Source organism: Cucurbita maxima, unplaced genomic scaffold (genome assembly GCF_002738345.1).
Source record: "Cucurbita maxima cultivar Rimu unplaced genomic scaffold, Cmax_1.0 Cma_Scf00028, whole genome shotgun sequence".
Classification (NCBI taxonomy): Eukaryota; Viridiplantae; Streptophyta; class Magnoliopsida; order Cucurbitales; family Cucurbitaceae; genus Cucurbita; species Cucurbita maxima.
In genome coordinates, this window is record NW_019272044.1 from 2,638,818 (window position 1) to 2,663,994 (window position 25,177).

Here is a 25,177-nt window from a genome sequence, read left to right on the forward strand (position 1 = left end):
GTTATAGTCTATAATGGGACTTCGATATTTTTTTGAGATTCCCGAGAGAATGTCTTAAAAGAAAAGAAAAACATCCAAAAGCAAACAATTCTTTTGTGAGGCCAATAAAATTTTCAGATGGAACAAAACCAATCATAAAGAAAAGGATTCACTTTTAGCCCAAAACACAAGAACAGCAGGCAGTTTTACCATCATGATTCAGTAGTCACTAAGTTAACAGTCTGGTAAATCCATAAAAGCACCAACAAGACGACCAATCCTTTTATTTATTACAAACCATATCCCAACCCTAGAGTGAGAGAGAGATCTGTCTCTCTCCCTCGCATTTTACCAGCCACCATGCAAATGGGGTAAATGCTTCTGTGTGCAACAGAGTACAGAGGAGCCAAGTGAGGACAAGAAAAATAATTTATCAATATAATTAAATAAGAACAAAAATAAAATAAACAGGTTCCACACACCTTCACACAAACAGGTTATAACATTTCCAAATGGAAGAGAAGAGGATGGCCGACCTGACTGAGGATATAGAGTATTAGAGCCCCTCCACAACCCTTTCCCAGAAGGCAGGATGATCCACGACCACAAAGTACAGTTATCAAAAGAAACTAACAGGACACTCATCTTGCTACAACAGCAGCAAGTGTTTCCTGTGTCAATGCACAACTTCTTCTTTCATTTAAGCAACAACTATTATGATCACAATGAGGAGGATAATACCAAATATCACCAAAAGTAAGCAAGCCTGCCAATCAAGAAAAAAACAAATCAAAACAAAGAATCAGATGTATGAACACCACATGAAACACCCACAGAGTTACCATGTTTGTAGTTCATAGGCATGAAAGTACAAATACCACAGTGCCAACTGATTTAGGAGTGTTTAAAACCAGTTTAGAATGAAATGAGAAAAGAAGAACAAGTTCAATATTCTATTCATGATCATGCATGGATGTTAGGTATGCAAGTTTTACCTTCATATGAGTTTTACTTCCAAATGGAACATAACAAACTAAATGAAGACTGTACTATCCGCTAACAGTCACAATGCAAAAGTGCTAAATGAAGTATTGCACACAACCTGCTGCAACTCATGGTCTAATTGATATAAAAAAAGTTAATGATGAATATAAGGAAACATAAGGGCTCACCAGAGATGAATTTGATCTTTGCGTCTTTGAAGCTTTTACCAGCTGAGTTGTTCCCTGTGATGTTGCAGCATGGGAGCCCTCTATGTTGGATCCAATATCATCTACACCATGGTGATATATACATGAATAACTTGAGGCATACATATATCTACAACTTTATAAACTGAAGTGACTTACCAATCATGGCTCCCTGTTCATGGACTAAAACTGCAAGATCTTTAAAAATTTCATTCACTTCTCCAATTTGGTGCTGGATTTCATGAATACCTTGCTCTCTTTCCTCAATTATTGCCTCATTGAAGGCGATTTCATTGTCCAACAGCAAGACCTCTTGTCTAGACAAATCATTCAATCAAGTTAGTAAGATGTGCATGTACCTGCCTAATTGTAATCAAGCTGCAACGTGGGGAAGAGGGAGCAGATTTTAAATAAAATTTGTAGGTAGCATGGTAGAAAGAATATGCAGGAAAGCACATCCTGTGAAACCTAGACAGGCCTTAGAATTCATGATTTGGAAGGAGAAAACTGCTAGTTTATTCCTTGGCTATTAATTCTGGCAATACTTCGCTTTTTGCAACAAAATAACACTACTGAAGAAACAACCCCTAAAAGGAAGACAAATTTAAGCTCATATAAAGAGTTTTTAGCACTACGTTTTTATACGAAATCATGTTCTTGCATATACGGGTCGAACATTTCATCTGTGCACAGTGCACAGTATTTGAAACATAAATTCAACTGCATAAACATTCCTACTTTATGAAATTCTAAATCTAACCCAAATAATCAGCCGCCTAGCAACAAAATGCAAAGAAAAAATCTGTTACCTCCTGGATTCCACAAGGAGAGCACGCTGTTCAAAATTTTTTTCCGAGCTTGCATCTGATTCGCCTGCTGTGTAGCTGTATAGACCAGAACCGAGGGAAATCAATTTTTTCAAGTAAATCCAATGTAGTTTGTAATCAACAAACACTCCATGAAAATAACCAACGTTTGTTAGCTGTGTTTATATAATAAACTTGACATACCTAGAAGGTAGAACAGTCTGGGGAACAAAAGGTGTATATGCTGTTTCCCTCTCAGCTGCAAGTCGTTGAGCCTTCTGAAATTCTTTCAACACTGCTTGAAAATCTTTTGCAAGTTTAGCATCTGCAATTTTCTTGCTGGCCTGCAGAATTACCACATTGTTTGAGAAAGTAGGAGAGGAATAATTTTCAAGTTACTAGCGTAGGTAGCTAATATACTTCATGCACTAACTCATATATTCATACTCCATCCTCGTTAATGGTTCAGCATGAAAATTATTCCAATTCTCCCACAATAAAGAGAGATTTTGCTCCTACCAAGCAAGTAGGATTTGACATCCAAGCTCAACACGTTCTCACCATCTCACTGACAGTAGTTTGTAGAATCAGGATCCCAGTAAACAACCCACAATTTTCCAGATGGGTATTCAGACTACAACAATGACCAATATATCAATTTATATAAAACTGTGTAAGTGAAATGATAGATAGTGGTGGAAACTAGATAATACAACCTGCCATCATAGAGTGCCAATTCATAATTTTATGCTAACCAAATCCAAAATGCATTCAAATCAGAAAAGTTAAATCTCCTAATCATGCTAACAAGTCATAATAGTCGTGAGAGGAGATTTTTGGAGATTACTTACTCGCCATGCTAACACTTAACACAAAGAAGCTGGGGGGAGACTATTGAACAGAGGAGTGTTAAGAAAGAATCTTACATTAACTTCTGCGTGATGATCTATTTCACTGGCTTGTTTAAGTTTGGCAGAGGTATCTTTAACCAACTGTCCAATATGTAACCTGGTCTTGTGCCTGCAGGGGGTCATCAACAAAGGATCAAAACATTTTCTGATAGGAACAAATATCAACATGGAAATTGCAGACAAATAAAATAGCAGTGTATCTAAGATAATTGTCGAGGTAAGTTTAATAACTCACTGAATATTTAAGCATGTCAGTTGAACAGTCAATAGTTACTTCAAATTAGAGGTTTATAAGTTATGACAATACATGGGCATAACCACCTTCCTGACAATTGTACAAAAAGGGCACACAAAAACCAAGGATGAAACTACTAAGAGATCCTAACCTAGGTGTTTTGTAATCTATCTATTTCAGTTTCAATTCAATATTGATGGGGAGGATTTATTCATCATCATACTCGGACAAAAAATGCAACAGATCATCTATAACTATACTTGTATGTCATGTTAAAGAGATTGTTTGGAGTGAACGGAGTATAGCAGTGTTTTTTTTTACAAGGACAAATCCTACTGATGTTATTCATACAAGATAACGACACATTTATTAGTTGTACTAGTGTGGTATTTGCAAAGGCAACCATGAAGAGGGATCAGTTCTTTATGCACAGTCCCTACAGCAACCAAGTGAGAGAAATCATAGGAAATGTGTCGAGTAGTATAATATGAGATACTAGATTAAATTTCTCTCCAATGTATTTGGATGCCATTTTATATTCCAGAAATAAACAAACTAAAACTATGATGTTAACTGTATGTTACAACTAAATGAGCAGAATTTCATCATATTTGTACAGTAATTAATCCTTACGATTTTGGAAAATCTAAGTGAAGATTAAGCTCGTTTTAAACATCAGAAACACGTGTTGCCTATTGTCCTTTGGTTCTATAGAATACGAAATGCAGAGAATATGGTTCCCTCAACCCCCACCCCCGTCCCCTAGAAAGTTCTGTTCCTCCTGGTGTTGAGTATACTCTTGATGAGAAATGACGAAGTAGATGGAATAGTTACGTATATGGAAATCCCAACCGAGTGAACCCAATGATATCTCATATGGTTTCTTTAACCTTCCAATACTGCTCCCAAAAAACAGCGGACAGACAAACACTACGAGCTCTAGAAACTTCATGGCGAAGAAATGTAGGACTTGGATATACCCCATGCAGATCTTTTCCACGGTCTGAATCTTTTCCAAGATAACCCCTCCATCAGGGAAAAGCAAACGGCAAGGATAACGTACAAGACAAAATTCAAAAGAAACCTAAGGTTTATACGGGACAATCAACAGGAGGCAAATCGCAACGTTGAATCCTCCTCAAAGTAATAGCGATTCGAAACTCCAAAAAACAGACTACAATTCACACAATTCAACAATCCATTGAAAATGTCATGCATATCATCGATGAGACACAAAATTCAGGAACCCTAACAGCAAACCAACAACAAGAAACCAAAAAACCAGATCAAATAACAGAACTCACAGCTTCTCGCGTAGCTCAGGCGTATCCTTCGGCGTACCTAGGGTGTTAACAAGCCTCTGAAACGTAGCAACGGCAGTATTAATCTGAAATATACCTGAGGCAACGGCTTGCGTGGGATCTTGTTTGCCATTGATGAGGTCTCTCCTCGAAGAAGCAAACGGGCGACCAGCCTCGATATCTTGAAAGCTCATGTCGCCGAGATCCTAAATTTCCGAAGAGAGCACAACAAGAAGAACTCGATTGAAAACAAAGCAAAATTCAAGAAAAACAGAACAAATTCTCCCCTGGAAAAGAGGATCCGGGACAAAGATGAAGACGTTCCTGTAATCGAGGATCAGAGGAATCCTCAAATGGGGAAAGGGACGAATTAGGGCAATTGAAGATTGGCCTTTGAGGAATTCGCAATGAAAGGCGAGATGAATTCAAGTTTTTAGAGAGAGTGGAAGACGATGATGGAGGAGAGAGATGGAATAATGATTTGAAGAGGTGGAAGAGTTTTGTTATGGTGTGTGTGTGTGTGTCTCGTCAAGATGATGATGACCTGTAATTGTGGACACGTGGGTGGCTGAGATAAGTCGGAAATCGAGAAGAACAAGGCATTAATATTATTATTTTAATTCACATCTTTTTTTTAATTAATAGTTATTATTTTTTTACTACCGTCACAATGGTACTTTTTCAACTGCGGTAATCTTAACACGTACCTTCGTCATCGAGATTTGTATTTACCGACCAAATATCACTTGTGTGGAATCTAAGTTTGTCCTTTTTGGGCTTTCCTTTAATGCTTTAAAACGCATTGTTAGGGGAAGGTTTCCACACCCTTACAAATTGTTTCAGAAAGACACGAGACGATGTGTCAGCCTTCTCGTTGTTCCCCAAAGCCGGGTAGACACGAGACGGTGTGCCAGTAAGGACGCTGGGCCTCAAATGGGGTGGATTTGGGGCGGTCCCAAATCGATTGGAGGAAGGAAAGAGTGTCAGCGAGGATGCTGGCCCCGAAGGGGATGGATTGTAATGTCCCACATTGGTTGGGGAGGATAACAAACCACCATTTATAAAGGTGTGGAAACTTTCCCCTACCAGACATGTTTTAAAGCCTTAAGGGGAAGCCCGAAAGGGAAAGCCTAAAGAAGACAATATCTGCTAGCGGTGGATTTGGATCGTTAGATGACCACACATGGCCGCGTGGCCAAGGTCTCTCAATGCAATGTCTCTTCCCCATCATCCCATCTTGGTTCCCAATTAATATGTCCCTTATGTCTCGGAATGCAACGTCACTTTTCATCGTCTTTTGACACTATCCCAAGTCATGGGGTGTCGTCAGCTATCGTAGCTTAGCCAATCAGGCCATCGAGAACGGTTCCACGTGTTGTTTATCTCATTGCCTCTATGTTTCTCGTACTCAAGTCATGTCATTTACAAATACTCGCGTACCGTATAGCAGGTAATTTATAAGGTGTAGATAAACGATTTTTTGTTTATTTTTTTATTTTTTAATTTGAATGGGTCGGCTCATAATTTAATTTGTTTAATACGTATATCCTGTTTGTATTCATATGGACTAAAAATAAGAAACCGACCAAATGTTTAATAAATAAGCTTATTTTTATTTATCCTAATATAAACCAATCTATCAAATAGACAAATAAAATAAATTCATTTAAAAATTTTGTTTAATATCTAAAATTTTTAATTTATATGGAATAGAATCAAACAAAAAAATATAATAAATTTTTAAAATTTAAAATTTGTGTTTTAAAAACTTTCAAATAAACCATATTTTAAAAAATTTCTAATAATTTTTTTTTTTTAATTTTGAATCTAATATTAAATTGTTAATTTGATATTTTTAATAATTTAATAATATAAAATTTTAAGGGACCTATTACGAATATAAAAATTGAAGATAGGCTAATTTGTAATTTAAATCAAAATTTAAAAATAATTAAGGCTGATTTGGTAATTGCACATAGAAGAGACAATCTGTAAGTTGCAACGTGGCTTGTCACAGTTTCCGTGCAGAAGGCCGCCCCGTTATGGAAATACCCCCGTCCCGTTATATTCGTTTTGAATCCATGACGGTTCGTGTACGCGCGTGATAGCGCGTGTAAAACACATCCCTAGTGCCAAATATTTCGACACTATAAATATCCGTTAAAACTAAGCCTCGTTTGTTCGTGTCATGGCTATTTTTATTTCATCAGAGGCGACGAAGACTTGGACACACTGAGGGGAAATCCTAAATTCAGAATCAAGCTTATCGTTCTAATTTCGTGTAGATTTCAGTTTTCCGGCGATCGTCGGTTGATTCGATATCTGTTCCGGCGATTTATGTTCGTCATTTCTAGCAATGTCGGTTAGTACTTCGTGAATTTCCTTCTCTTTTCATCGCGTTTGAAGATTCTGATTGCGAAGTGGAAAATCGTTGGGGAAGGATTCCATTGGGTTAGATTTGGACCCTTACTCTGTAGTTTTTCTTTGGAGTTATTACAAATTAGTGCAATGTGCAGCCAAGGGATTAGATCTCTTGTGGTTTATTTTCCCGTTTGATTTTCCCATTTGAGGGTTTTGTATCATGTCGAGATTTTCCCATTCAGTGTATCAAGAATTAGGATTATGTTTAAGCAAATTGGTCCATTTCTATGTTTTGATCGATGAAATGTATTTTGAATCTGTTCCACGTTCGTTCCTCCTACTGAACCTGGACCTGCATAGAAACATACATTCGAAATTAAAACCTGGAACGTCATTCCTGTAATTAATACTTCGAAGTGTGTAATCTTCGCTCCCTTTGGATTACTATTGCTGCTTGGCTTGTTGATGTCCATCGTTTTCTTGGCTGCACCCATGAGATTTTCCTTTTTGCTTTTCATTTCTTTTCTGGCCATAGCTGATTTTTTTTACTCTCTTTCTGACTTATGTTGATCACTGTTCAGCTGTAGCAATGAATTTATGCACCTTCTTGGAGATAGTGGGAGATTTCTTGATCTTTGTTTGAACTGCTTTGTTCTGTATGTGCAGGTTAAAACTGTTAAAGTCAGCAATGTCTCCTTGGGAGCGTCTGAACGAGATCTCAAGGAGTTTTTTTCCTTCTCGGGTGACATTGCATATGTTGAAATGCAGAGGTTATGCAGGTTTTCGTTTCAGTTTATGATATATCTTCTTTTCGTTCAATGTTTTTATTCTTTTGCAGTGAAAGTGAACGGTCTCAAATCGCTTACGTAACCTTTAAGGATGCACAAGGAGCAGAGACTGCCACTCTTTTGTCTGTAAGTTCACTTTGTAGACAATGTCTCTAGGTCGCAGTAATTATAAGTTTCATACCTATTGGCATTTAAGATATAACTCTCAAAGATTCCATTATTAGTGGAGCTGTGAGTCAAAATTGAAATATTGTTGGCAATATGGTTGTTCATGGCTGTTATTAGTGGTCACGTCACATAGCCTTCATCTAGGGAGAGGATGTTCCTTTAAAAACCTCACCTGTGAGATCCCACATCGGTTGGGGAGGAGAACGAACATTTTTTATAAGTGTATGGAAACCTCTCCTAGCAGATGCGTTTTAAAAACCTTGAGGAGAAGTTCGAAAGGAAAAGCCCAAAGAGGACAATATCTGCTAGCAGTGAGCTTGGACCGTTACATCATCATTAGGAAGAGATCAACGAGCGCCTCAACATTTCTTCTTCTGTTCTCTTTTACTTATACCTTACATCATTTCCACCTTCATCCTCGGTGCGAGCCCCAATATCTGTATTAGGTAGATCATGTTGCCATTTTACAATCACATGATGTGTGATCTGAGTGAGCATTTTGCCACGTAACTAGTTAAATGGTCTAAGGGACACGACCTTTGGTGCAAACATTAGGAGGTCAAATTTAGGCTTGATTGCTCTTCTATTATGTGAGAGTATAAGATAGACCTTAGCTGGAAGTTTGTTCTGCATCAATAAAATTGCCCCATTTCTCTTTCCTTGAGATGCATATTGTTTGATTTTTTTTCTCTTACATTCATCACTCGTTATACTTAACATATTAACTAATGAGAAACAGCAATACGAATCGCCCGAGCTAGTTAATTAATGGAGCTCAACTTCTTGTCAGGGAGCGACAATAGTGGATCTTTCTGTCAACATCACTCCATGTCCTGATTATGTGCTCCCTCCTGAAGCTACCGCACCACCCCCTGTAAGATTCTTGGGACTGTTTGTTTTTTGCGCTGCTATGTGTGTCACTTTATGATTTCTCTTAGTTTACCAGCTTATTGTCTTGATTGTTGCAGGCCCCTGGAACTAATGCACCTGGAACGGCTGAATCCGCCTATCAGAAAGCAGAGGATGTGGTTAGCAGTATGCTTGCCAAGGGATTTATCTTGGGCAAAGACGCACTCAACTCTGCAAAGGCATTTGATGAGAAACACCAGTTATCTTCCACAGCTTCAGCCAAAGTAGCTACATTGGATAAAAAAATTGGGTTCACTGAGAAAATTAGCGCTGGAACGGTGTTGGTGGGCGACAAAGTTCGAGAAGTAGACCAGAAGTTTCAGGTTTCAGAGAAGACTAAATCAGCATTTGCAGTTGCAGAAGAGAAAGTTAGCAATGCTGGAGCTGCCATTATGAGTAACCGATATGTAAAGAGTGGGACTAGCTGGGTTGCTGATACTTTCAATAAGGTAGCCAAGGCAGCTGGAGAAGTTGGTCAGAAAACAAAAGAGAAAATCGCGGTGTCGGAAGAAGATCAGAAAAAGAAGACGGTCGAAACTTTGCATCTCCCGGAATCCCCTAAAGCAGCACCTGTGCCCCCTGAGCCTCAACAACGTCCCAAGCCCGAACCCGCTCAAGGTCTGATCCTCTGAATTGTTGTCATGTTTGTTGATATCTATGCCTGAAAGTTCTTGTAGCTGTAATGTGTATTTCCCCTTCAAATCTGGCATGGCTATATATATATATATTAGGATGAAAATATAGAGTAGATTTCTTCCTGAATTAGTGCTCGGACTCTTCATTGCATAAGATATCTTCATCTGCAAGAATTTTAAAACAGCAGATTTTTCATTATTGTCAACAAAGTCTCTCCTCTTTCTACAATGCTCATGTATCAGTGTAGTTCTGGCTTGTCTTTGGATTTCAGAGATTATATTCTTTTACAATTTTGTTCTTTAGACACTGAATGCTCTGCTCAACCATTTAGGCATAGGCATTGGTGTCTCCCTAAAGGGGTAAGTTCCAATCTCCTCCGCGCGTTTTTTATTTTTTTCGTTTTGTTTTCTCGATGAAAATTCGGTTTTTTGTACCCACCCGGTTATATAGGTCAAAACAACTAACCCTCTTTTCGGGGAGAACCCAAAAATACACTTGAACTTTGTCGTTTAAACGTTTCAAAGTCGTCCTCATTGTTGAATGAAGATTGAGACATGGAATGATGTGGCAATGTTGGGGTCCCAAATTTCAATATAGGTCCGCCTCAATTTGTGTAGTATTTTTTTAAGGGACGGACAAGGGTAGGATGATATTTTGATTTTTGAGGAACATTTCAAAACTATTTTTAATTTCTGAATTAAAAAAAAAATAATAATTTTAGAAGATTTACACGAATATTTATTAAATACAATACAATTATGTATTTCTTCATTAAATAACTTTTTTTCAAAAAAAATTAAAAATTGTGACATAAGCTCCTTAATTATTTAAGGAGACGTTAATTAAGGAAGGAAATTAAACTCGATTAGCAGGAAAAAAAAGTAATTTATTTCATAAATAATAAAAACAAACCAACGGCTGAGATTGATCAGAATAAAAAATCAACGGCCAATATGATTTTCCTACGTCATCGATGATTTTAGCGGTAAAAATGCGGAACTTGGGGGAGACGAAAACATCGAAGAACCGATTCTTCAAATGCCACAGAACAGAACGAGTTGCAGAGAGAAGCAGAAGAAAGTTCTAGAGAGAGAGTGAAATGGTTCTATGGGAGATCACTCTTGGAACAGCCTATTTCTTGGGGCTCAAGCGAACATATCGCCTCGCCCTCAAGCTTCAACGCCGTATAGTCAGCCCAAAGTTCCCCAAGATCCGTCAGTTTCTTCACCGGTAATTTTAATCTCTATCTTCTTTTGATATTTTGATTCGATGATGATGGAATTTGAGCTGGAAATGCGTTTTTGTATTGTGTTATTTGATGATTCGGCTTTCTTTTCCAATCGCGAGTTCGAATTGAGATAAACCCTGTTTCGGGTTTCGATTTTATCCTTCATTTGATCTGATGAAATGGAGGATTTTCTGTTTTACGAACCAAGAGTTTTTTCTTGCATCAAGAAATTTATGGGAAGGTTGAAGAATCTTTTATTTTGTTGCTCTTTGTAATGAAATTGACAATTGTTATGAAATAAGTTCGGTGCCATTAGCTAGGGTGCAGTAGAGAGGATGGCTCTACGGCCAATTGTTATCAAATTTTGGCATCTTGTTTTCTTTGTTACCAAATCTTCGGTTTAGATAGATATGTAATTTAATTTGCCTTTCAACTTCCTAGGGGATGTTATTGTCAGACAAACACGACTCTCTACAATGGTATGATATTGTCCATTTTGAGTATAAGCTCTCATGGCTTTGCTTTGGGTTTTCCCAAAAGGCCTCATCCCAATGAAGAGAGCTTGATTATAAAACCAGATGTGGGACTTTCATCATCCAACACCTCCCCTCGAACAAAGTACGCCTCCCCTTAATCGAGACTCGACTCCTTTGGAGTCTTAGTCATTTTTTACTATGCTTTCGAGGAGGCTTGATTCTTTTTCTTTTGGAGTCCTTTGTTCGACATTTGAGGATTTACCAATTTATTGGCACGACTAAGTTTAGGGCATGGCTCTGGTACCATGTTAGACGAACACGACTCTCCACAATGGTATGATATTGTCCACTTTGAGCATAAGCTCTCATGGCTTTGCTTTGGGTTTCCCCAAAAGACATCATACCAATGGAGAAAGCTTGATTATAAAACCCATGACCATTCCCTAAATTAGTCGATGTGGGACTTTCATCATCCAACAGTTATGATTTGTAATTTGGAGGTTAGGTTGATGGGTTAATCTCTTGGATCATTTTCAAGTGGCATTAATGAGGGGTTCTCTTCTTCCTTTCTCTCATTTTTCACTCTCATGATTGATGATGCATTCCAGCACTTCTATCATCCCTTTCACCTTCCAGCAGCAGTTCATTCTTATAATGAATGCACCAATAGTTCTTAGATCTTATAGTTCTAACATGGAGTGAAAATCCACCCTTTTGAAGCATGATCAGGACATCTTGTCATGGGTGCTATGATTTTTGTTTTAATGCTCATAATTATGAAGCATGGAAGTTTATTCCAAGAATTATGAAGTACCAATATTTTTTTAGATCTTATAATTCTAACATGGGGTGAAAATCCACACTTTTGAAGCATGATCGGAACATTTTTGTCATGGGTTGTGATTATTGTTTTGAGGCTCATAATTATGAAGCGTGTAAGCTTGTTCCAAGAATTATAAAGCATGAAAAGTAATATTCTTTATGGATCATAATGATGGGAACCTCAAGGTATGCCATAACAGTAAGGGCTTAGATACCTTCCGAGGTTTAAAAGCCTTAAAACTATTCTTCTCCGAGCTGACTTTGGGTAGGCAGAATTTAGTGTTAGAAATCATGACTCTTCACAATAGTACGATATTATCCACTTTGAGCTTAACTCTCGTGGCTTTGCTTTTGGTTTCTCTAGAAGGTCTGCAAGATATTATCCTCAACATTTAGCATGGTGAACTACGAACACAATGCAAGATATGCAAGATGTGAGCCTGAACATTCTGATTATAATATAAATAATAATGATGATGTGATGAGTAAAAGCCATGTTCATTGGTCTTTAAGTTGTGTAATTTGTTTCTTGTTACTCTAGTATGAGACGGTAGATTGTCTTGTTGTGTTGGTTTAAAGGTGAACACATAAACGACTGTAATTTAGAACAGTTTTTGGTGCCACTCATTAAGTCATAATGTCCTGGTTTCTTATTGATATGATATTTTCAATAACCATGAATGTGAAATATTCTGCCTGTCGCCATTTCTTCTGCAGACGTACCCGTATCGTATTTGATGTAGCATTAAAGGTTCACCTGAACATACAGCAGAGAGACTTAGAAGTTGGTAGGAATCTTGGTAACTGGATTCTACGATTGCTCGACAGATATAAACCATCAGCTCAAATTCGTAAACAAGATGGCGGATCGATCAAAAACACGACCAAGCAGATTTCCAGCTCCCCCGTCTTGAAAAACCCAGAGAGCTCCCAGGTCCTGAAGAAGCCAAAATCTTCTAGACAATTATTTACCTCATCAACAAATATATGGCCTAAGCAATTTCCTACAATTTCCATGACGATGAAGCCTTCAAACCCAGCCACAACTATGATCCAGCATAGACATTTTGGTATTTTGACACCTGAAGTGCCTCGGCCAAGATACGGGAGAGGATGGCATGGCGGGGTCATTAGGGAGGATATAAGGCAATGGATGCTGCAAAACTAGGAACTAAAGTTCACTGTTCTCTTTCATTTTGTTGAGGCTGGAAGGATTCATGTACATGCTACAACAAAGATCATAGGACATCATCATGGCAACTGAGAACAGAAGCTGCACCAATTGAATGCTTAGATTTTCTGGTCTGCTTCTTGGCGCTTGAACATTTGGTGGATAACTGGTTTTCTTTGGTTTCTGCTTACTGTTACGAAAGTTTATTAGCATCAATCCAGAAGAGACTTCGTTAGAGGTTGATTCGCTTTTTGAAACATATATATGCTTTAAAAGTTGTACCCTTTTGTTACCCTTGAAAAGAAAAGTGAAGAATTTTTATTCTCTTAGTCTTCATTACTAGTATCACAAAGGCATCAAGTCGTGGTGTTTGAAGACTTACGAGTCTATGCAAACATGCCAATAATAAGATTCACCTTACGTTATAGGTTACAGGTAAGGCTTCTGAACGCAATGACTTTTTGTCTATAAGAAATGCTTTAGAACCTATCTAAGGAGGTTAAAATATCGACATACATATGTCCCGAACCACTAGAATATCTGAATATATGAGTGTCTTATGAGTGAGTACGCAACCCATGCTAGAAATGTTATGAGCTAGTTTTTCTCAATCTCGAGCTTAGAGTTGTCAATTATGTCTTTTATGGAAATGGATAGACTTAGTGAAATCCAAATCCGTACATAGAATTGCACCAAGAATTTTGATAGAGCTCAAATGATCGTGGTTGTCAAGTCAAAATAGCTCAATTAGAGAATGAAAATGTCAACAATCTCAATTTTATGAAAATGCATACGATAATTTTTATCCCGTTTGTTAAATAAGTTAAAAAATTTATTGTTTATATAAGGTTAATATCGGTGATATTTTATTGTTTATCTTTTATGTTTCATTGATTTTTTTTTAATGATAAAAAAAAAAAAAATCGATTCATTTCTTATGTTAATGTCGAACCCATGTCCGAATAACATTATTCTTGGTGAATTTAATTTGGCTTTAATAAAAAAATAAATAAAATAAAAAATCCGACCAATAGTATAAATAAGAGTAAATAGCGAGGGCAGAAACGTAATTTGGAAGACCCAAGTCCAACATTCTTCATTTTTCTCACATGGGTTATCGAATTTAGCTTCCAAATAGGATCATTCTTCGGAAAAACCTTTCCAGATTCTGTTTCATTCCTTGATCCTTCCAACATTTTCCGGCGACGAAGAATCAGGTATGAGCTTTATACCATGCTATCTGTATCACGTCGATTAACTCTTGCTGCTAAAATTTCGACGATCTTTGATCTTGGTTTCGATTTTTATTGCGCGAATTCCTTGATTTCATTTGAAAAAATGAGCTCTACAAATATTGTTCTGTATTTAGAGGAATTGAATTGATTTTTTAAGGTGGTAGTATGATTAGCTTGATCGATATTGGCTGCATCTGTTTACTATATCTCCAGCACCATTAGATTCAATTTCTTCACATTGCTCTTTTTTCCCTTAGAAGTGTTGAAGATTAGCAGGACTATTCGTGAAAACAAAAATTACAGAAGAAATAACAGGGACAAAAAAAAAACAAAAACCTACAATGTTCAAGTTATGGTATGAAGATTGTTTTTGATTAGATTGCTTCATGACACCATACGCAATGGGCATTTTTGGTTCTAGAATTTAGCAGTTTTCTGTAAGACACAGATGGTATTGGCTATTGGATACTTCTCCTTCATTATCTAGGTCTAGTTTGATAACCATTTGGTTTTTGTTTTTAGATTTTTTAGTGTTGTGTTTGTTTTATCCCTATTTGTTTGTAACAATTTTCATGGAAAGATTTGAATTCTTAGCCAAATTCCAAAAACGAAAACATTTTTTAAAACTACTTTTTTAAGCAAAATTCTATTGTTCTGTTTCAAAATTCAAGTGTCATATTTTGAAGCAGTCTCTTACTTTATAATTAGGACCCTCCTCTTCTACCCTTTAAGGTTTTATATTTTTCTTCTTCTTTCCTATATCCCCTTTGCAAGCCAATAAGGTCTCATCTTCATGTCTAACGTATTTCCTAAGTATTTATGGTCCCAGTGGGCTGATCCCAAGTCTTTTGGAATCCATTTCAGGTCCTCCATGCCAGTGGAAGTGCATTTGTGAGACTATTAGATGTTCTGTTTTGCCAGTTTTGAAATTTGATTCACACCTGGATCTAGTACAAGTTAGATCTTTCTTGGATGGTTATGAAACATTTGCTCTAGGTTTTCGTGCTCTTATTCTCTTGAAGTTTGATTTCCATTCTAAATATTGAATTGCATATCATCCTTGTAGTGTATTTCTTACAATCCACCTATAGGAATGGAAGACTAAGAATCAATGGTAATCTAATTCAAACATATGGGTCTGAATTGTTCACCTGATGTTCCCCTTACTTAATATACAATAAGGAACTTTTTCATTGAAAAAACTCCTTCATTGAGAAAAATGTATGAATACATGAGGATAATACGAATCATAGGCTGGGGTCTAGAAGAAATTTCTAGTTATTTTTTGATGTCGGGATGTCATCTACAAGTGCATTCCCGTTCTCCGAAGTGAAAATAAAAGGTGGAAAACAAAGAAGTTGAGCGATGTTGATGAAGGAGTTTGTTCTGGTTTATTTATTTATATTGTCTATTAGCACCAGGATGCATATCGATCTATAATGTGTGAGATCCCACATCGGTTGTGGAGGAGAACGAAACATTCTTTATAAGGGTGTGGAAACCTCTCCCTAGCAGATGCTTTTAAAAATCTTGAGGGGAAGCCCGAAAGGAAAAGTCTAAAGAGGACAATATATGCTAACGGTGAGCTTGGACCATTACATAATGTCACGATGGATTAGGCTGATCGTATATCTTATCTTTATAAAAGATGATACTAATCCCAGAATAAAATGAAATAAGATTATTTATTCAACAATCTAGTTAAATAAGTGAGAGAATTGTTTTTACTTGAATGACTTGTCAAAATTAATCATCTACTAAAATATCTGAGAGCTTTTTGATGAGATTAGCAGTCAGTACTAATAAGAGCACGGCTTCCCCTTGTTGTGAACTCTTGTCTAGCAGTCGACTGAATTCTTATATAACAGGCCAAAGCAATGCAACATGTGATGACACACGTTGTGCCTAATGGTACTGCAAGGCCCCAAATTACCCAAACATATGGTAGGAGGGGGGAAAAAGGGAAAGGAGGGTAATCTGACATGAGTAAGGGGGGTGTGAGCTCGTTGTTGTTGTATGGCAATTCGGCAAGGGGAGTGTCGTTATTTTGGGATTTGAGTACATGTAGGTTTTTTTATGAATTATGTGGCTAAGGCTTTGGGAAGGAGATGCTCCCAGCTCTCTCAAAGTAGCTGGAGAAGGTTGTTTGCTGTTCGGGTAGTTTCCTATTGTTTAATCGCTTGTAATCATTCGTTTCCGAGCCATTATCAATAGAACAGTGTCTCCCCCTGTTCCATCTCTGGTTTCTGGTGCATTTTGTGTTACTTAGCGTTATTGCAGGTTGTTGTTAGGGAGAGATTCCTTATAGGTACATGGTAATCTGTATATTTAGGCTAGGTTGGGAAGTAATTTAATGTGCTTTTGACCTCAAAAAAGTGTGTTTTTGGCGCAAATGGTTAATCCATTACAATACTTGACACCCAAATGGGTATTGTATGTTGTTCACAGGAAATAATAACACCTCTAAATGGAGTTAGCAGACAAGACGGTTGGATTTTTGCTATCGCTTACCAGCTTGTCCATCTTCACTTGCTGTACTTTCTGGGTCATTATCCTGGTAAGTTCATCTTCCATGTTCTAGATGCTCTACCAAATGATTTCGTTCGATGTACTTGATCGCGTTACTGTCAGTTAAAGTATTGATATAATTAAACTTGTCTTAACTCATTTACTTCAACTTTTAGATTGATGGGTGATTTAACCTAGTACTAGAGCGTCTCGTGTTTGAACTCCTATAATGTCATTTTTTTATTAATTAATATTAATTTCTACTTGTTGGATCTTCAACAAATTTTCAAGTGCGTGAGCGAGAGCGAGAGTGAGATTGTTGAAGTATTTGATATAATTAAATTTATCATAGCTCGTGTATTTTAATGTATTTTGCTTTGTTTTAATGGCAGCCATTTGTGGATAGTGATCACTTCATCCACAGCTATTTCTTACCACAGGAATTTGCCATCCTCATACCTGTATTTGCTGGTGTGGTACTTCTGTGTTTATTAGGCATATTTGTTGGAATTGTAATGCTCAAATCCAAAAGGAAGAAGGCATGAGGACAACTCTTAAAAGCTAGCTTTAACTATGTAAATATAATGTGGTTTTTAAAAATAAATAAATAAATAAATATATATATATATATATTATTTTATTTTTATTTTTTGGTTTCTTCTTTCAATTTCTAGTTTTATGAATATAGTTTTAATTTTTTAAAATTAACTATCTGTTTCTGTTTGAGGCCTAAATTATTTAGAAACTTCAATCTCCTTGCATTCATAGAATCTAAATTTATTTTCCCTTCTTTTTTACAGAAACAAAAATAAAATGAATTTTTTTCTTGAAATAAGAAAAACATCTATTGAAATTTACATTAATTTTGCTGAAAAATGAGGAAAAAAAATGAAACTTTTAAATTGAATCATCCAATTTGGCTTGACTAAATATCACAATCTTCATGAAATTGCCTTTAAATTGATTCTCTCGTGTACACGTTTCTTTCTATCTATTTTACAATGTATACAATTTTATTCAATTAGGCATTTCTCGTCTCTAAACAAGCAAGAGGAATGACTTATACCTGCCTCGAAAGCATTTTAACAATATTAGCTATAACATAGATTCCAAAATGTTCGAAGATCAAAAATTTGTTGGGAATAACTAAAATGAAATTAAACAAAATCTCAAAGAAAAAAAAAAAAGACCACATGAAAGCATCAAACTACCACCACCATACCATATTGAAAAACTGGAATTGGAACTAAAATCCTTTCACAAAAATCCCAGCAGTGTGTTTGGTTTGGACTCCAACTTTATAAACAGCCCAAATTTGAAACCTAACAACTTGAACTCTCGAGTCTTTTTCGAGCAAAGAAATAGGTAAGAGATTCAGACTTGATCAACATTCAAAACTGAACCCATAAACCATTTTCAATTTCTTGACAAGATCGTCATGTTGGTTACAGTCATCTGCCGTCCAAATATTACCCATTTGCTGTTTGTTTCCGGTCGCTGCAAAAAGATTTACAGGCACACACCTTAGTTTTTCATGCTCAAATTGTTGGCACTAGTTTCTGTAACACTGCTAACATTTTTGACAATTAACGAACACCTTTACTAAAGGGATGCATCATCCAAGCTGCATTAATCAATTAAACCTTGTCGAGAATTTCTAAACAAATCATTTAATAGACCCAAAGAAACTTCTACCGTCTGTAAAAGAATAAACTACTCCAAAGAAAACACGCTAGATAGGAAAAGATTTCAACAAGGACTGACTCTGTATGAAATCCCACATCGGATGGAGGAGGGAACGAAGCATTACTTATAAGCGTGTGAAAACCTCTCCTATTAGACACGTTTTAAAAATCATGAGGCCGACGGTAATATATAACAGGCCAAAGCGGACAATATCTACTAGCCGTGGGCTTGAACGGTTACAAATGGTATCAGAGCCAGACACCAAGCGGTGTGCGACTTTGGGCCCCTAAGGGGGTTGGATTGTGAGATCTCACACCGGTTGAAGAGGAGAACGAAACATTCCTTACAATGGTGTGAAAACCTCTCCTATTAGACCCGTTTTAAAAATCGTGAGGCTGACGGTGATATATAACTGGCCAAAGCGAACAATATATGCTATCAGTGGGCTTGAACTGTTACAAATGATATCAGAGCCAGACACCGAGCGGTATGCGACTATGGGCCCCCAAGGGGGTGAATTGTGAGATCTCACATCGGTTGGAGAGAGGAACGAAACATTCCTTATAAGGGTGTGGAAACCTCTCCCTATTAGACATGTTTTAAAAATTGTAAAGCTGATGACGGCGATACATAACGGGTCAAAACAGACAATATTTGCTAGCGGTAGCCTTGAATCGTTACAAATACTCATGGTTGATAAGGTGTAATGGACAACTAAAGATATGGCTTCAAAGCTCTAGATCAGTATAATCTAAGATGCAAATTTTATGCTAACATTAACAGAAGTATATGGTAAACATATGTAGCAAATGTATGCTCAGACATTCTAATCTCAATGTCTTATAGTGACCCAACATGTGAATCAAAATCCTTAATTAACTCCTAGAACTCAATTGAAAGAAAATTGCAGCAAGTTTTCCAATGAGAGAGAGGGAGAGATACCAGAAAAATGTTCAAGCCCAGGAATTATCAAATGCAGCAGAAGTAATTGCCTGAGAGAACTCTTGAAAATTGATTCTGCCATCGCCGTCGGTATCGGCTTCCCTAATCATTCCGGTGAGCTCCTCCGCCGTGAGAGCGTGGCCAAGTTTGGCCATCGAGTGAGCCAACTCCGCTGCGGTGATAAACCCATTCCCATCTCTGTCAAACATCCTAAATAGCTGCTTTAATTGCTCCTCTGTGTAAGGGCACTTCGCCGATACCAGCTCCGGCTCCGCCAGAGCTACGAACTCTGAAAATTCCACTAATCCATTGCTGTTCGTATCGGCCTTCATTATTAAATTCTCAAGCTGATCCGGACTCGGCTTCAAACCAAGTGATCGTAAAAGCGATCCAAGTTCGAGTTGAGTCAAACTCCCGTCGTTGTTCCGATCGAACGACCGAAAGATTTCCCTCAACTCCGCAATTTGTTCGTCGTCTAACTTAATCGGTTGCTTGTCGCTCATGTTAATAAACAGAGCCCTAATTGCTTCAGAATTACTGTAAAACCTAAACAAATCCCCAAACAATAATCTATCTCCGTTCGCAACAAAACTCGAATTCCAAATCTCAACCAAAACCTAAAAAATGGACAATCGACATTCAATTACCAATTTACCTCCAGTTCTTCTTCTTCAGTAGAATCGGAAATCAAATCCTCAAGTTCTTAGGATTTTCCGCCCTGGATTCACCCAATCCACTCCATAAACAAGAATAACACAAATACCTCGAAAATTCCAATCAGGATTCGCCAAAACAAAAACGAATCGAACAAAACGAACTGTAAATGTTCTGATTCCTGTTCTCTGAACGGCTTTTTGAGACCGAGATCGAGATCGAACGATCCGAAACGAGCACCAATGTCGTCGTTCTTCCTCGGTGGATCGACCGGATCACCCGTGAATATTCTAACTCACCGAAAAACCGGATCCCATAAGAATTTTCACAAGAACAAGAAGAATCGAAAACAGAGAAGTTTAAAACTTATTTTTATTTTTATTATTAATATATTTTTTATATATTTTCCATAAAAGAAATTTCCCGGAAAATTATTCCAAAGGGAAAATCCGTTAGAAAAGGCGGGAATTTCGTGACAAAGTCGCACGTCTTTTAAATGCCGACGTGTACTGTTCCGTTGGGAGTCCTAGTGTCAACTACTTTTTGAAATAATTTTCTATGGATCCTCTGCGGGCGTTCACACCTAAAATCGTTACACCAAGATGGAGGCAACCAATCGCGTCTTGCCACGTCAAGTAAGAAAAGTTTATATACTTTTTGGTTTTTTTAGTTTTACTTTTCAATAATTTTTATTTTATTAAGTTCAACAACAAAGCCAAGGATTCATTCATAGGGAATGATGCTCGAATTGACTATTTGAGTTCTTTTTATTATTATATTTAGTCAAATATTTAGTCCAATTATTTCATTTTGTTTCCGACAAAAACAATTTAATATAAAAATTTATTGATCGTTAAGCCTGTGCTAAGATTTTGGTAAAATGAAAATTAATATATATATATATATATATATACACACACGCTAAATCACCGAAGCTAAAATGAACAAAAACGAACACAAGTTGAAAATAAATAACCTAAATGAATCTTTTTTTTTTTTTTTTCCTTTAGTTTGTTTATATTTGGTTATTAAAATTTTAATTAAGCATATTTAAAACCATATATAATATAAAATGGCCACAACTAATTTGAATTTATTTGAAAATCTGATTAAAAAAAATAAAATACGAATACAAACATGAACACTTGAAAGTTTTAATGAAAAAAGTTGTCTAGCATGTTAAAGAGCAATTGATCTATACAAGTACTTTAAGAAGAGACCCTTTGTTATTTATATAGAAAATCTAAATATTCTGCATACATATCAAACCAACTACATTTGGTTGTTGAAGAAACTCGACTATTTTCACCAGGTAACCCATATGATCCTACTACCTAGTTGTCGAGAATACTCGTTGGAGATTAAATCACGCACCTTGACTATTGACTATTCTCAACGCTCATACCGTTTATCCTACTACATTTTCTTGTTGAGGGAACCTCCATCTAATTCTACTACATTTGCCTGATGAAGAAACTCATTGAAGATTAAATTGTGCACCTTGAGTAATCTCAAAGGGCAAACCATAATCCTACTACATTTTCCTATTGAAGAACTCATAAGAGATTAAAACGTGCACATTAATTATTCTCATGGGGCAAACCGTCAAACCCTACTACATTTGGTGTATGAGGAAACGGTTTGACCTACTACATTTTGGCACCGAGGAAACTCGTTGAATATTAAACTTTAGGTAGGTGGTCAACATAGTTTAAACTCATTCTAAGTTATTTGTTATACTCATATGATGGTTAACCCGATAATCCTTCAAACATGTCATAGAGGGGTAGGGTGGAGAAGAGTATTGGTCCCAAATGATAGGGTAGAGTCAATTGCCCAAGCCAATATAGGCATCACTAGCAAATATTGTTCTCTTTAGACTTCCCTAAAGGTTTGACTTCCCTAAAAGTTTTTAAAATGCGCTGCTAGGTAGAGGTTTCCACACCCTTATAAAGAAGATTTCGTGCTCCTTCCCAACCAATATGAAATTTTTCACAATTCACCCTCTTTCAAGGCCCAACGTCCTGGCGCTCGTTCCCTCTCCAATCGATGTCATTCCCCTCTCCAATCGATATAGTATCTTACCCAAAATGGCACAACAATTTTGTAATTCTGGGTAGGGAGTGAAAGAAGGCCAGTAAGCCAAGTAGGAAATTGTTTAGCATTTTGGGAGAGAATCACCTCTCGAATGCCAAACAAGGCAGTATAATTCCTTTTCTTTCGGCAGTAATCGGAATAACGAGTCGGTTTTCTATATAATATTGGCAATCTTTGTATCCTATGGCTACAACTGATTTATATTTCAAGAACAAAGATCAACATTTCTAAAGATTCAGATAGACTAATGCAAGTACAGATCATGCTCACACATTTATCAGAATTCTGAAATGAATGTCCATACCAGATGCCGATTTATCCTTCTCCTTTTTATCCCCTTCACAAAATAGAAATTAGCAAGGAAGATACAAGACTAAAAAGGTAGATGCATGACCATTATATCTTCTGTATCATACTCATTTAGAAAGTAGTATTGTATGACCTAACATCAAAAATTAAGCAATTACATGCCAGACTCGATGCGTTTTTGTACCATTACAGAAAGTACCTGATTTTACTGATCTAGTAGAGCACTCCCTTCTTTAACGAGAACAAAAAGACCACCATCACCCCTTGAGATTCGAAGATCTTCATCGAGGTATGTAATAAGTAGCCAGGACCTGTTACGATCACCTGGAATGGGTATCTTGAGGGGAGGCTGACCCGAAATGACCTGGAATAGACTCGCTATTGCATGCTGTATTGGATCAAGAGTTTGTTGCACAGTGGATAAATTAATTTTCTGTCCAAATATATCAATATTTTCTGGAAGATCAAGCCTTGACTTTATCTCAGGAGGTTGCAGAATACCTTCTTTGAATTGAACCTGAACATAACTCGTGAAGACTAGTCAGATTTAGAATAACAGGGAAAGAAGTATTCAGATTGTTCGAACATACTTGAACACGTGTTCAATAGAAACTCATCGTGTACAGAAACCATGGCTCGACCATTAATCATAATCAAACAGATAATTTACACGAAGAAACAAACACTATGCGTTCAAGTTCTACTAACGACTTGGCACATGTATATTTATTGCATTTAAAACGTTTAAGCCTGGAAAAAAGGATTTTGCAAAATGAATTAGAATTCTTATTGTTTTTGTAAATCTACGCCCACCCCGAAAGTCCAAACTCTAAAGACATCAAGGTTTTTCTTTATAGAGCAGATAGGATTTTCGTCTTGGTGGTGTCTTAATCACGCAGCATTCTTTAGTAACTACCGCCTTCCAATGATTATGAACAATTGGAAAGCTTTTACTTAGTTTATTATGAGTCGGGTTCCCTCTTCCCCTAGTCCTTAGGCTGTTCCTGTTTTTTTTACTTTGTTAAGAACAAAAATCTTTACTAAACTCACTCGAAGATTCAATCACGCAACTTCAGGTTCGGTGTTACTCAAAGACCACAGGCCTTAGCCAGCAGGCTTGATTAGATATTTTTATTGCTATTCCACTAACTAGACTGCTACAAAGAGATTGAAGTTGAGAAGATGCACCAACAAAAATTAACGGTCTAATCTTCGGTCGCCTAGTTCATTTAGAATTCATGGGACAATATTCCTATTTCTTCTCTAATTTTTTAGGAAAAAGGCTATGTCGTTTCTTGCTCCTTTTCTCGACGAACTCTCTGAAATGTCTGCAAGTTTTGAACATAATAAACATGGTTCTTGTTCCATGTTTCAATGAATTCGTTATCTTCTTCATTTAGAGGACACAAATTATAAGATTTATTCAAGGACAATATAGAGGAAACACCTTTGGTTTCTTTTCATACGAGGAGCTTAAAAATTGTTGCGAAATATGAAAAAACACAGAACATGTAATTCTGGAAAAGAAAGACAAAATGTTGTGCAAATAAAAGCACCTGTATCCTTGAAGGAGTCCGAACTTCAAAGGCTGCAGACGCACTGAAAGAAAATGTGGTGAATGGACTGGACAAAGTGGTAGAGTTTACGACGGTAAGCGTATTTGAGTCAATTTCTTGAGTAATCTTCTCCACTTTCACTAATGGCAATGTTCCTAATGCTAAAAGCGGCAGAAGCTCGGAAAAAGCAGTATACCTAATCCATCATAGATCAAACATAGTATTCAGAAGCAGTATTCAACATTGTTGTTCAAATGTTAATGAACTTCGTTAATCAGAAGATGAGCTCTCTCTTTCAATCTCCAAATTCGCATCTGAAGCTAAAAACATATGGAATTCCATTTCGTGTATTCTCTATGGTTGTTTTCTTTGATTGATTGAAGCCATAAATATGCATGCTAAGTGCTAATCAGGAGTCAGATTATAGGTGAAGAACGAGTTTAAAATTCCGTAACGAACTTACACTAGAATCCAGTTACCATCGAGAAGTCCAGGGGCCTCCACCGGCGCCGGAGTTGGATTCGCCGCCTCCAATTGGTTCACAATCTCCAAAACCTCAGCTCTTTCCTCCAACCCAGCCCTAAATCCGATCTCAGTCCCATAAACCGTATCAACCAAACATCTCTTAAGCTCAAAAAGCTTATCATCCACAAACTCCTCACTCTTATCCTCAACCACAGCAGCTTTACCATTACCTCCATCAGCATATCCATCACCGCCCCACTCGTCATCGTCCTTCGGGGGATCGAACTCCGAGAATCTCGAAAACGAAGAGTCAGGATCCGACTCAGCTTCTTCCCCCCACTCATCCGTGATCCCCGAGCGAGAACCGGCAGCATCTTCATCGCCGGAAGATGCGTCGTCGGAGAGAGAGGAGCTCAGGCGAAGGGAAGGGAATCGGAGGGATCCAGAATCTTTGCGAGGGAGATTGAAGGAGAGAAATGATGGAACATAAACAGAAGGAAGAGAGGAGAAGAGTGGCAATTTAGGGTTGGCAGTGAAGAAGACGGAACTCTTGGAAGAAGACAACAGAGAAGCCATTTTTGTGAGCTTATGAGTTCTCGGGCGTTCGAATTAACCACCATTTCTTTTTCCTTTTTTCACTCAATATTTAAATCCTCTAATTAATCCACGGCCATAATTTTTCAGAACCGATTCTGTTTTTATTATTATTATTATTATTATTATTATTATTATATATAAGTAAAT

General features: G+C 37.1%; 6 protein-coding genes and 1 long non-coding RNA gene across 11 annotated transcripts; 3 read left to right on the plus strand and 4 right to left on the minus strand.

Annotated features, from left to right (window-relative positions):
- Nucleotides 1-135: 135 nt before the first annotated feature.
- Nucleotides 136-4,909, minus strand: LOC111465221 (syntaxin-22-like). Of its 2 annotated transcripts, XR_002714171.1 has the most exons (8): nucleotides 4,426-4,909; nucleotides 2,902-2,995; nucleotides 2,180-2,319; nucleotides 1,979-2,053; nucleotides 1,329-1,486; nucleotides 1,152-1,252; nucleotides 462-745; nucleotides 136-360 (listed from the first exon to the last, which is right to left on the minus strand). XR_002714171.1 is itself a non-coding variant. In XM_023109552.1 (7 exons), exons 1-7 carry the CDS (start codon nucleotides 4,614-4,616, stop codon nucleotides 680-682), a joined length of 825 nt encoding a protein of 274 aa, XP_022965320.1. In that variant the 5' UTR covers nucleotides 4,617-4,909; the 3' UTR covers nucleotides 136-679. The 2 variants fall into 2 exon arrangements, 1 of the variants encoding a protein (XP_022965320.1); XM_023109552.1 differs by having other exon boundaries at nucleotides 136-745.
- LOC111465225 lies at nucleotides 3,432-4,419 on the minus strand. Its single transcript, XR_002714172.1, has 2 exons — nucleotides 3,755-4,419; nucleotides 3,432-3,557 (listed from the first exon to the last, which is right to left on the minus strand). It is a non-coding gene; the product is annotated as an uncharacterized LOC111465225 (long non-coding RNA).
- Nucleotides 4,910-6,619: 1,710 nt separating the features above from the next.
- Nucleotides 6,620-9,512, plus strand: LOC111465220 (binding partner of ACD11 1-like). Its single transcript, XM_023109551.1, has 5 exons — nucleotides 6,620-6,784; nucleotides 7,450-7,553; nucleotides 7,622-7,697; nucleotides 8,530-8,613; nucleotides 8,708-9,512. Exons 1-5 carry the CDS (start codon nucleotides 6,779-6,781, stop codon nucleotides 9,278-9,280), a joined length of 843 nt encoding a protein of 280 aa, XP_022965319.1. The 5' UTR covers nucleotides 6,620-6,778; the 3' UTR covers nucleotides 9,281-9,512.
- A 734-nt stretch (nucleotides 9,513-10,246) lies between these two features.
- On the plus strand, nucleotides 10,247-13,317 carry LOC111465222. Its single transcript, XM_023109553.1, has 2 exons — nucleotides 10,247-10,514; nucleotides 12,528-13,317. Exons 1-2 carry the CDS (start codon nucleotides 10,384-10,386, stop codon nucleotides 12,976-12,978), a joined length of 582 nt encoding a protein of 193 aa, XP_022965321.1. The 5' UTR covers nucleotides 10,247-10,383; the 3' UTR covers nucleotides 12,979-13,317.
- A 751-nt stretch (nucleotides 13,318-14,068) lies between these two features.
- LOC111465224 (dolichol-phosphate mannose synthase subunit 2-like) lies at nucleotides 14,069-17,308 on the plus strand. 2 transcript variants are annotated; one of them, XM_023109558.1, is made up of 4 exons: nucleotides 14,069-14,198; nucleotides 15,081-15,212; nucleotides 16,665-16,773; nucleotides 17,117-17,308. In XM_023109558.1, the coding sequence occupies exons 3-4, from the start codon at nucleotides 16,684-16,686 to the stop codon at nucleotides 17,267-17,269; spliced, it is 243 nt and encodes an 80-aa protein (XP_022965326.1). In that variant the 5' UTR covers nucleotides 14,069-14,198; nucleotides 15,081-15,212; nucleotides 16,665-16,683; the 3' UTR covers nucleotides 17,270-17,308. The 2 variants fall into 2 exon arrangements, with proteins under 2 accessions (XP_022965326.1, XP_022965325.1); XM_023109557.1 differs by lacking the exon at nucleotides 15,081-15,212.
- Nucleotides 17,309-17,804: 496 nt separating this feature from the next.
- On the minus strand, nucleotides 17,805-20,446 carry LOC111465223 (probable calcium-binding protein CML18). 3 transcript variants are annotated; one of them, XM_023109556.1, is made up of 3 exons: nucleotides 20,008-20,444; nucleotides 19,353-19,898; nucleotides 17,805-18,221 (listed from the first exon to the last, which is right to left on the minus strand). In XM_023109556.1, exon 2 carries the CDS (start codon nucleotides 19,853-19,855, stop codon nucleotides 19,364-19,366), a length of 492 nt encoding a protein of 163 aa, XP_022965324.1. In that variant the 5' UTR covers nucleotides 19,856-19,898; nucleotides 20,008-20,444; the 3' UTR covers nucleotides 17,805-18,221; nucleotides 19,353-19,363. The 3 variants fall into 3 exon arrangements, with proteins under 3 accessions (XP_022965324.1, XP_022965323.1, XP_022965322.1); XM_023109555.1 differs by having other exon boundaries at nucleotides 17,805-18,228; nucleotides 19,361-20,446; XM_023109554.1 differs by having other exon boundaries at nucleotides 19,353-20,441.
- A 2,023-nt stretch (nucleotides 20,447-22,469) lies between these two features.
- On the minus strand, nucleotides 22,470-25,063 carry LOC111465219 (plastoglobulin-1, chloroplastic). Its single transcript, XM_023109549.1, has 3 exons — nucleotides 24,432-25,063; nucleotides 23,969-24,164; nucleotides 22,470-22,929 (listed from the first exon to the last, which is right to left on the minus strand). The coding sequence occupies exons 1-3, from the start codon at nucleotides 25,007-25,009 to the stop codon at nucleotides 22,618-22,620; spliced, it is 1,086 nt and encodes a 361-aa protein (XP_022965317.1). The 5' UTR covers nucleotides 25,010-25,063; the 3' UTR covers nucleotides 22,470-22,617.
- Nucleotides 25,064-25,177: the final 114 nt, after the last annotated feature.

Bases quoted from the DNA above. Each gene is read 5' to 3' on its own strand.
- LOC111465224 (XM_023109558.1), top strand. From the start codon at position 16,684: ATGGAGTTAGCAGACAAGACGGTTGGATTTTTGCTATCGCTTACCAGC. The intron at 16,774-17,116 runs GTAAGTTCATCT...TTTTAATGGCAG, and splicing joins CTTTCTGGGTCATTATCCTG to CCATTTGTGGATAGTGATCA.
- LOC111465222 (XM_023109553.1), top strand. From the start codon at position 10,384: ATGGTTCTATGGGAGATCACTCTTGGAACAGCCTATTTCTTGGGGCTC. The intron at 10,515-12,527 runs GTAATTTTAATC...TTTCTTCTGCAG, and splicing joins ATCCGTCAGTTTCTTCACCG to ACGTACCCGTATCGTATTTG.
- LOC111465220 (XM_023109551.1), top strand. The intron at 7,554-7,621 runs GTTATGCAGGTT...ATTCTTTTGCAG, and splicing joins GCATATGTTGAAATGCAGAG to TGAAAGTGAACGGTCTCAAA. The intron at 8,614-8,707 runs GTAAGATTCTTG...TGATTGTTGCAG, and splicing joins AAGCTACCGCACCACCCCCT to GCCCCTGGAACTAATGCACC.
- LOC111465221 (XM_023109552.1), bottom strand. From the start codon at position 4,616: ATGAGCTTTCAAGATATCGAGGCTGGTCGCCCGTTTGCTTCTTCGAGG. The intron at 2,320-2,901 runs GTAAGATTCTTT...GTAATTCTGCAG, and splicing joins ATCATCACGCAGAAGTTAAT to GCCAGCAAGAAAATTGCAGA. The intron at 1,253-1,328 runs GTAAGTCACTTC...ACCATGGTGTAG, and splicing joins TGAACAGGGAGCCATGATTG to ATGATATTGGATCCAACATA.
- LOC111465219 (XM_023109549.1), bottom strand. From the start codon at position 25,009: ATGGCTTCTCTGTTGTCTTCTTCCAAGAGTTCCGTCTTCTTCACTGCC. The intron at 24,165-24,431 runs GTAAGTTCGTTA...ATGATGGATTAG, and splicing joins GATGGTAACTGGATTCTAGT to GTATACTGCTTTTTCCGAGC. The intron at 22,930-23,968 runs GTGCTTTTATTT...AGTTATGTTCAG, and splicing joins GGACTCCTTCAAGGATACAG to GTTCAATTCAAAGAAGGTAT.
- LOC111465223 (XM_023109555.1), bottom strand. From the start codon at position 19,855: ATGAGCGACAAGCAACCGATTAAGTTAGACGACGAACAAATTGCGGAG.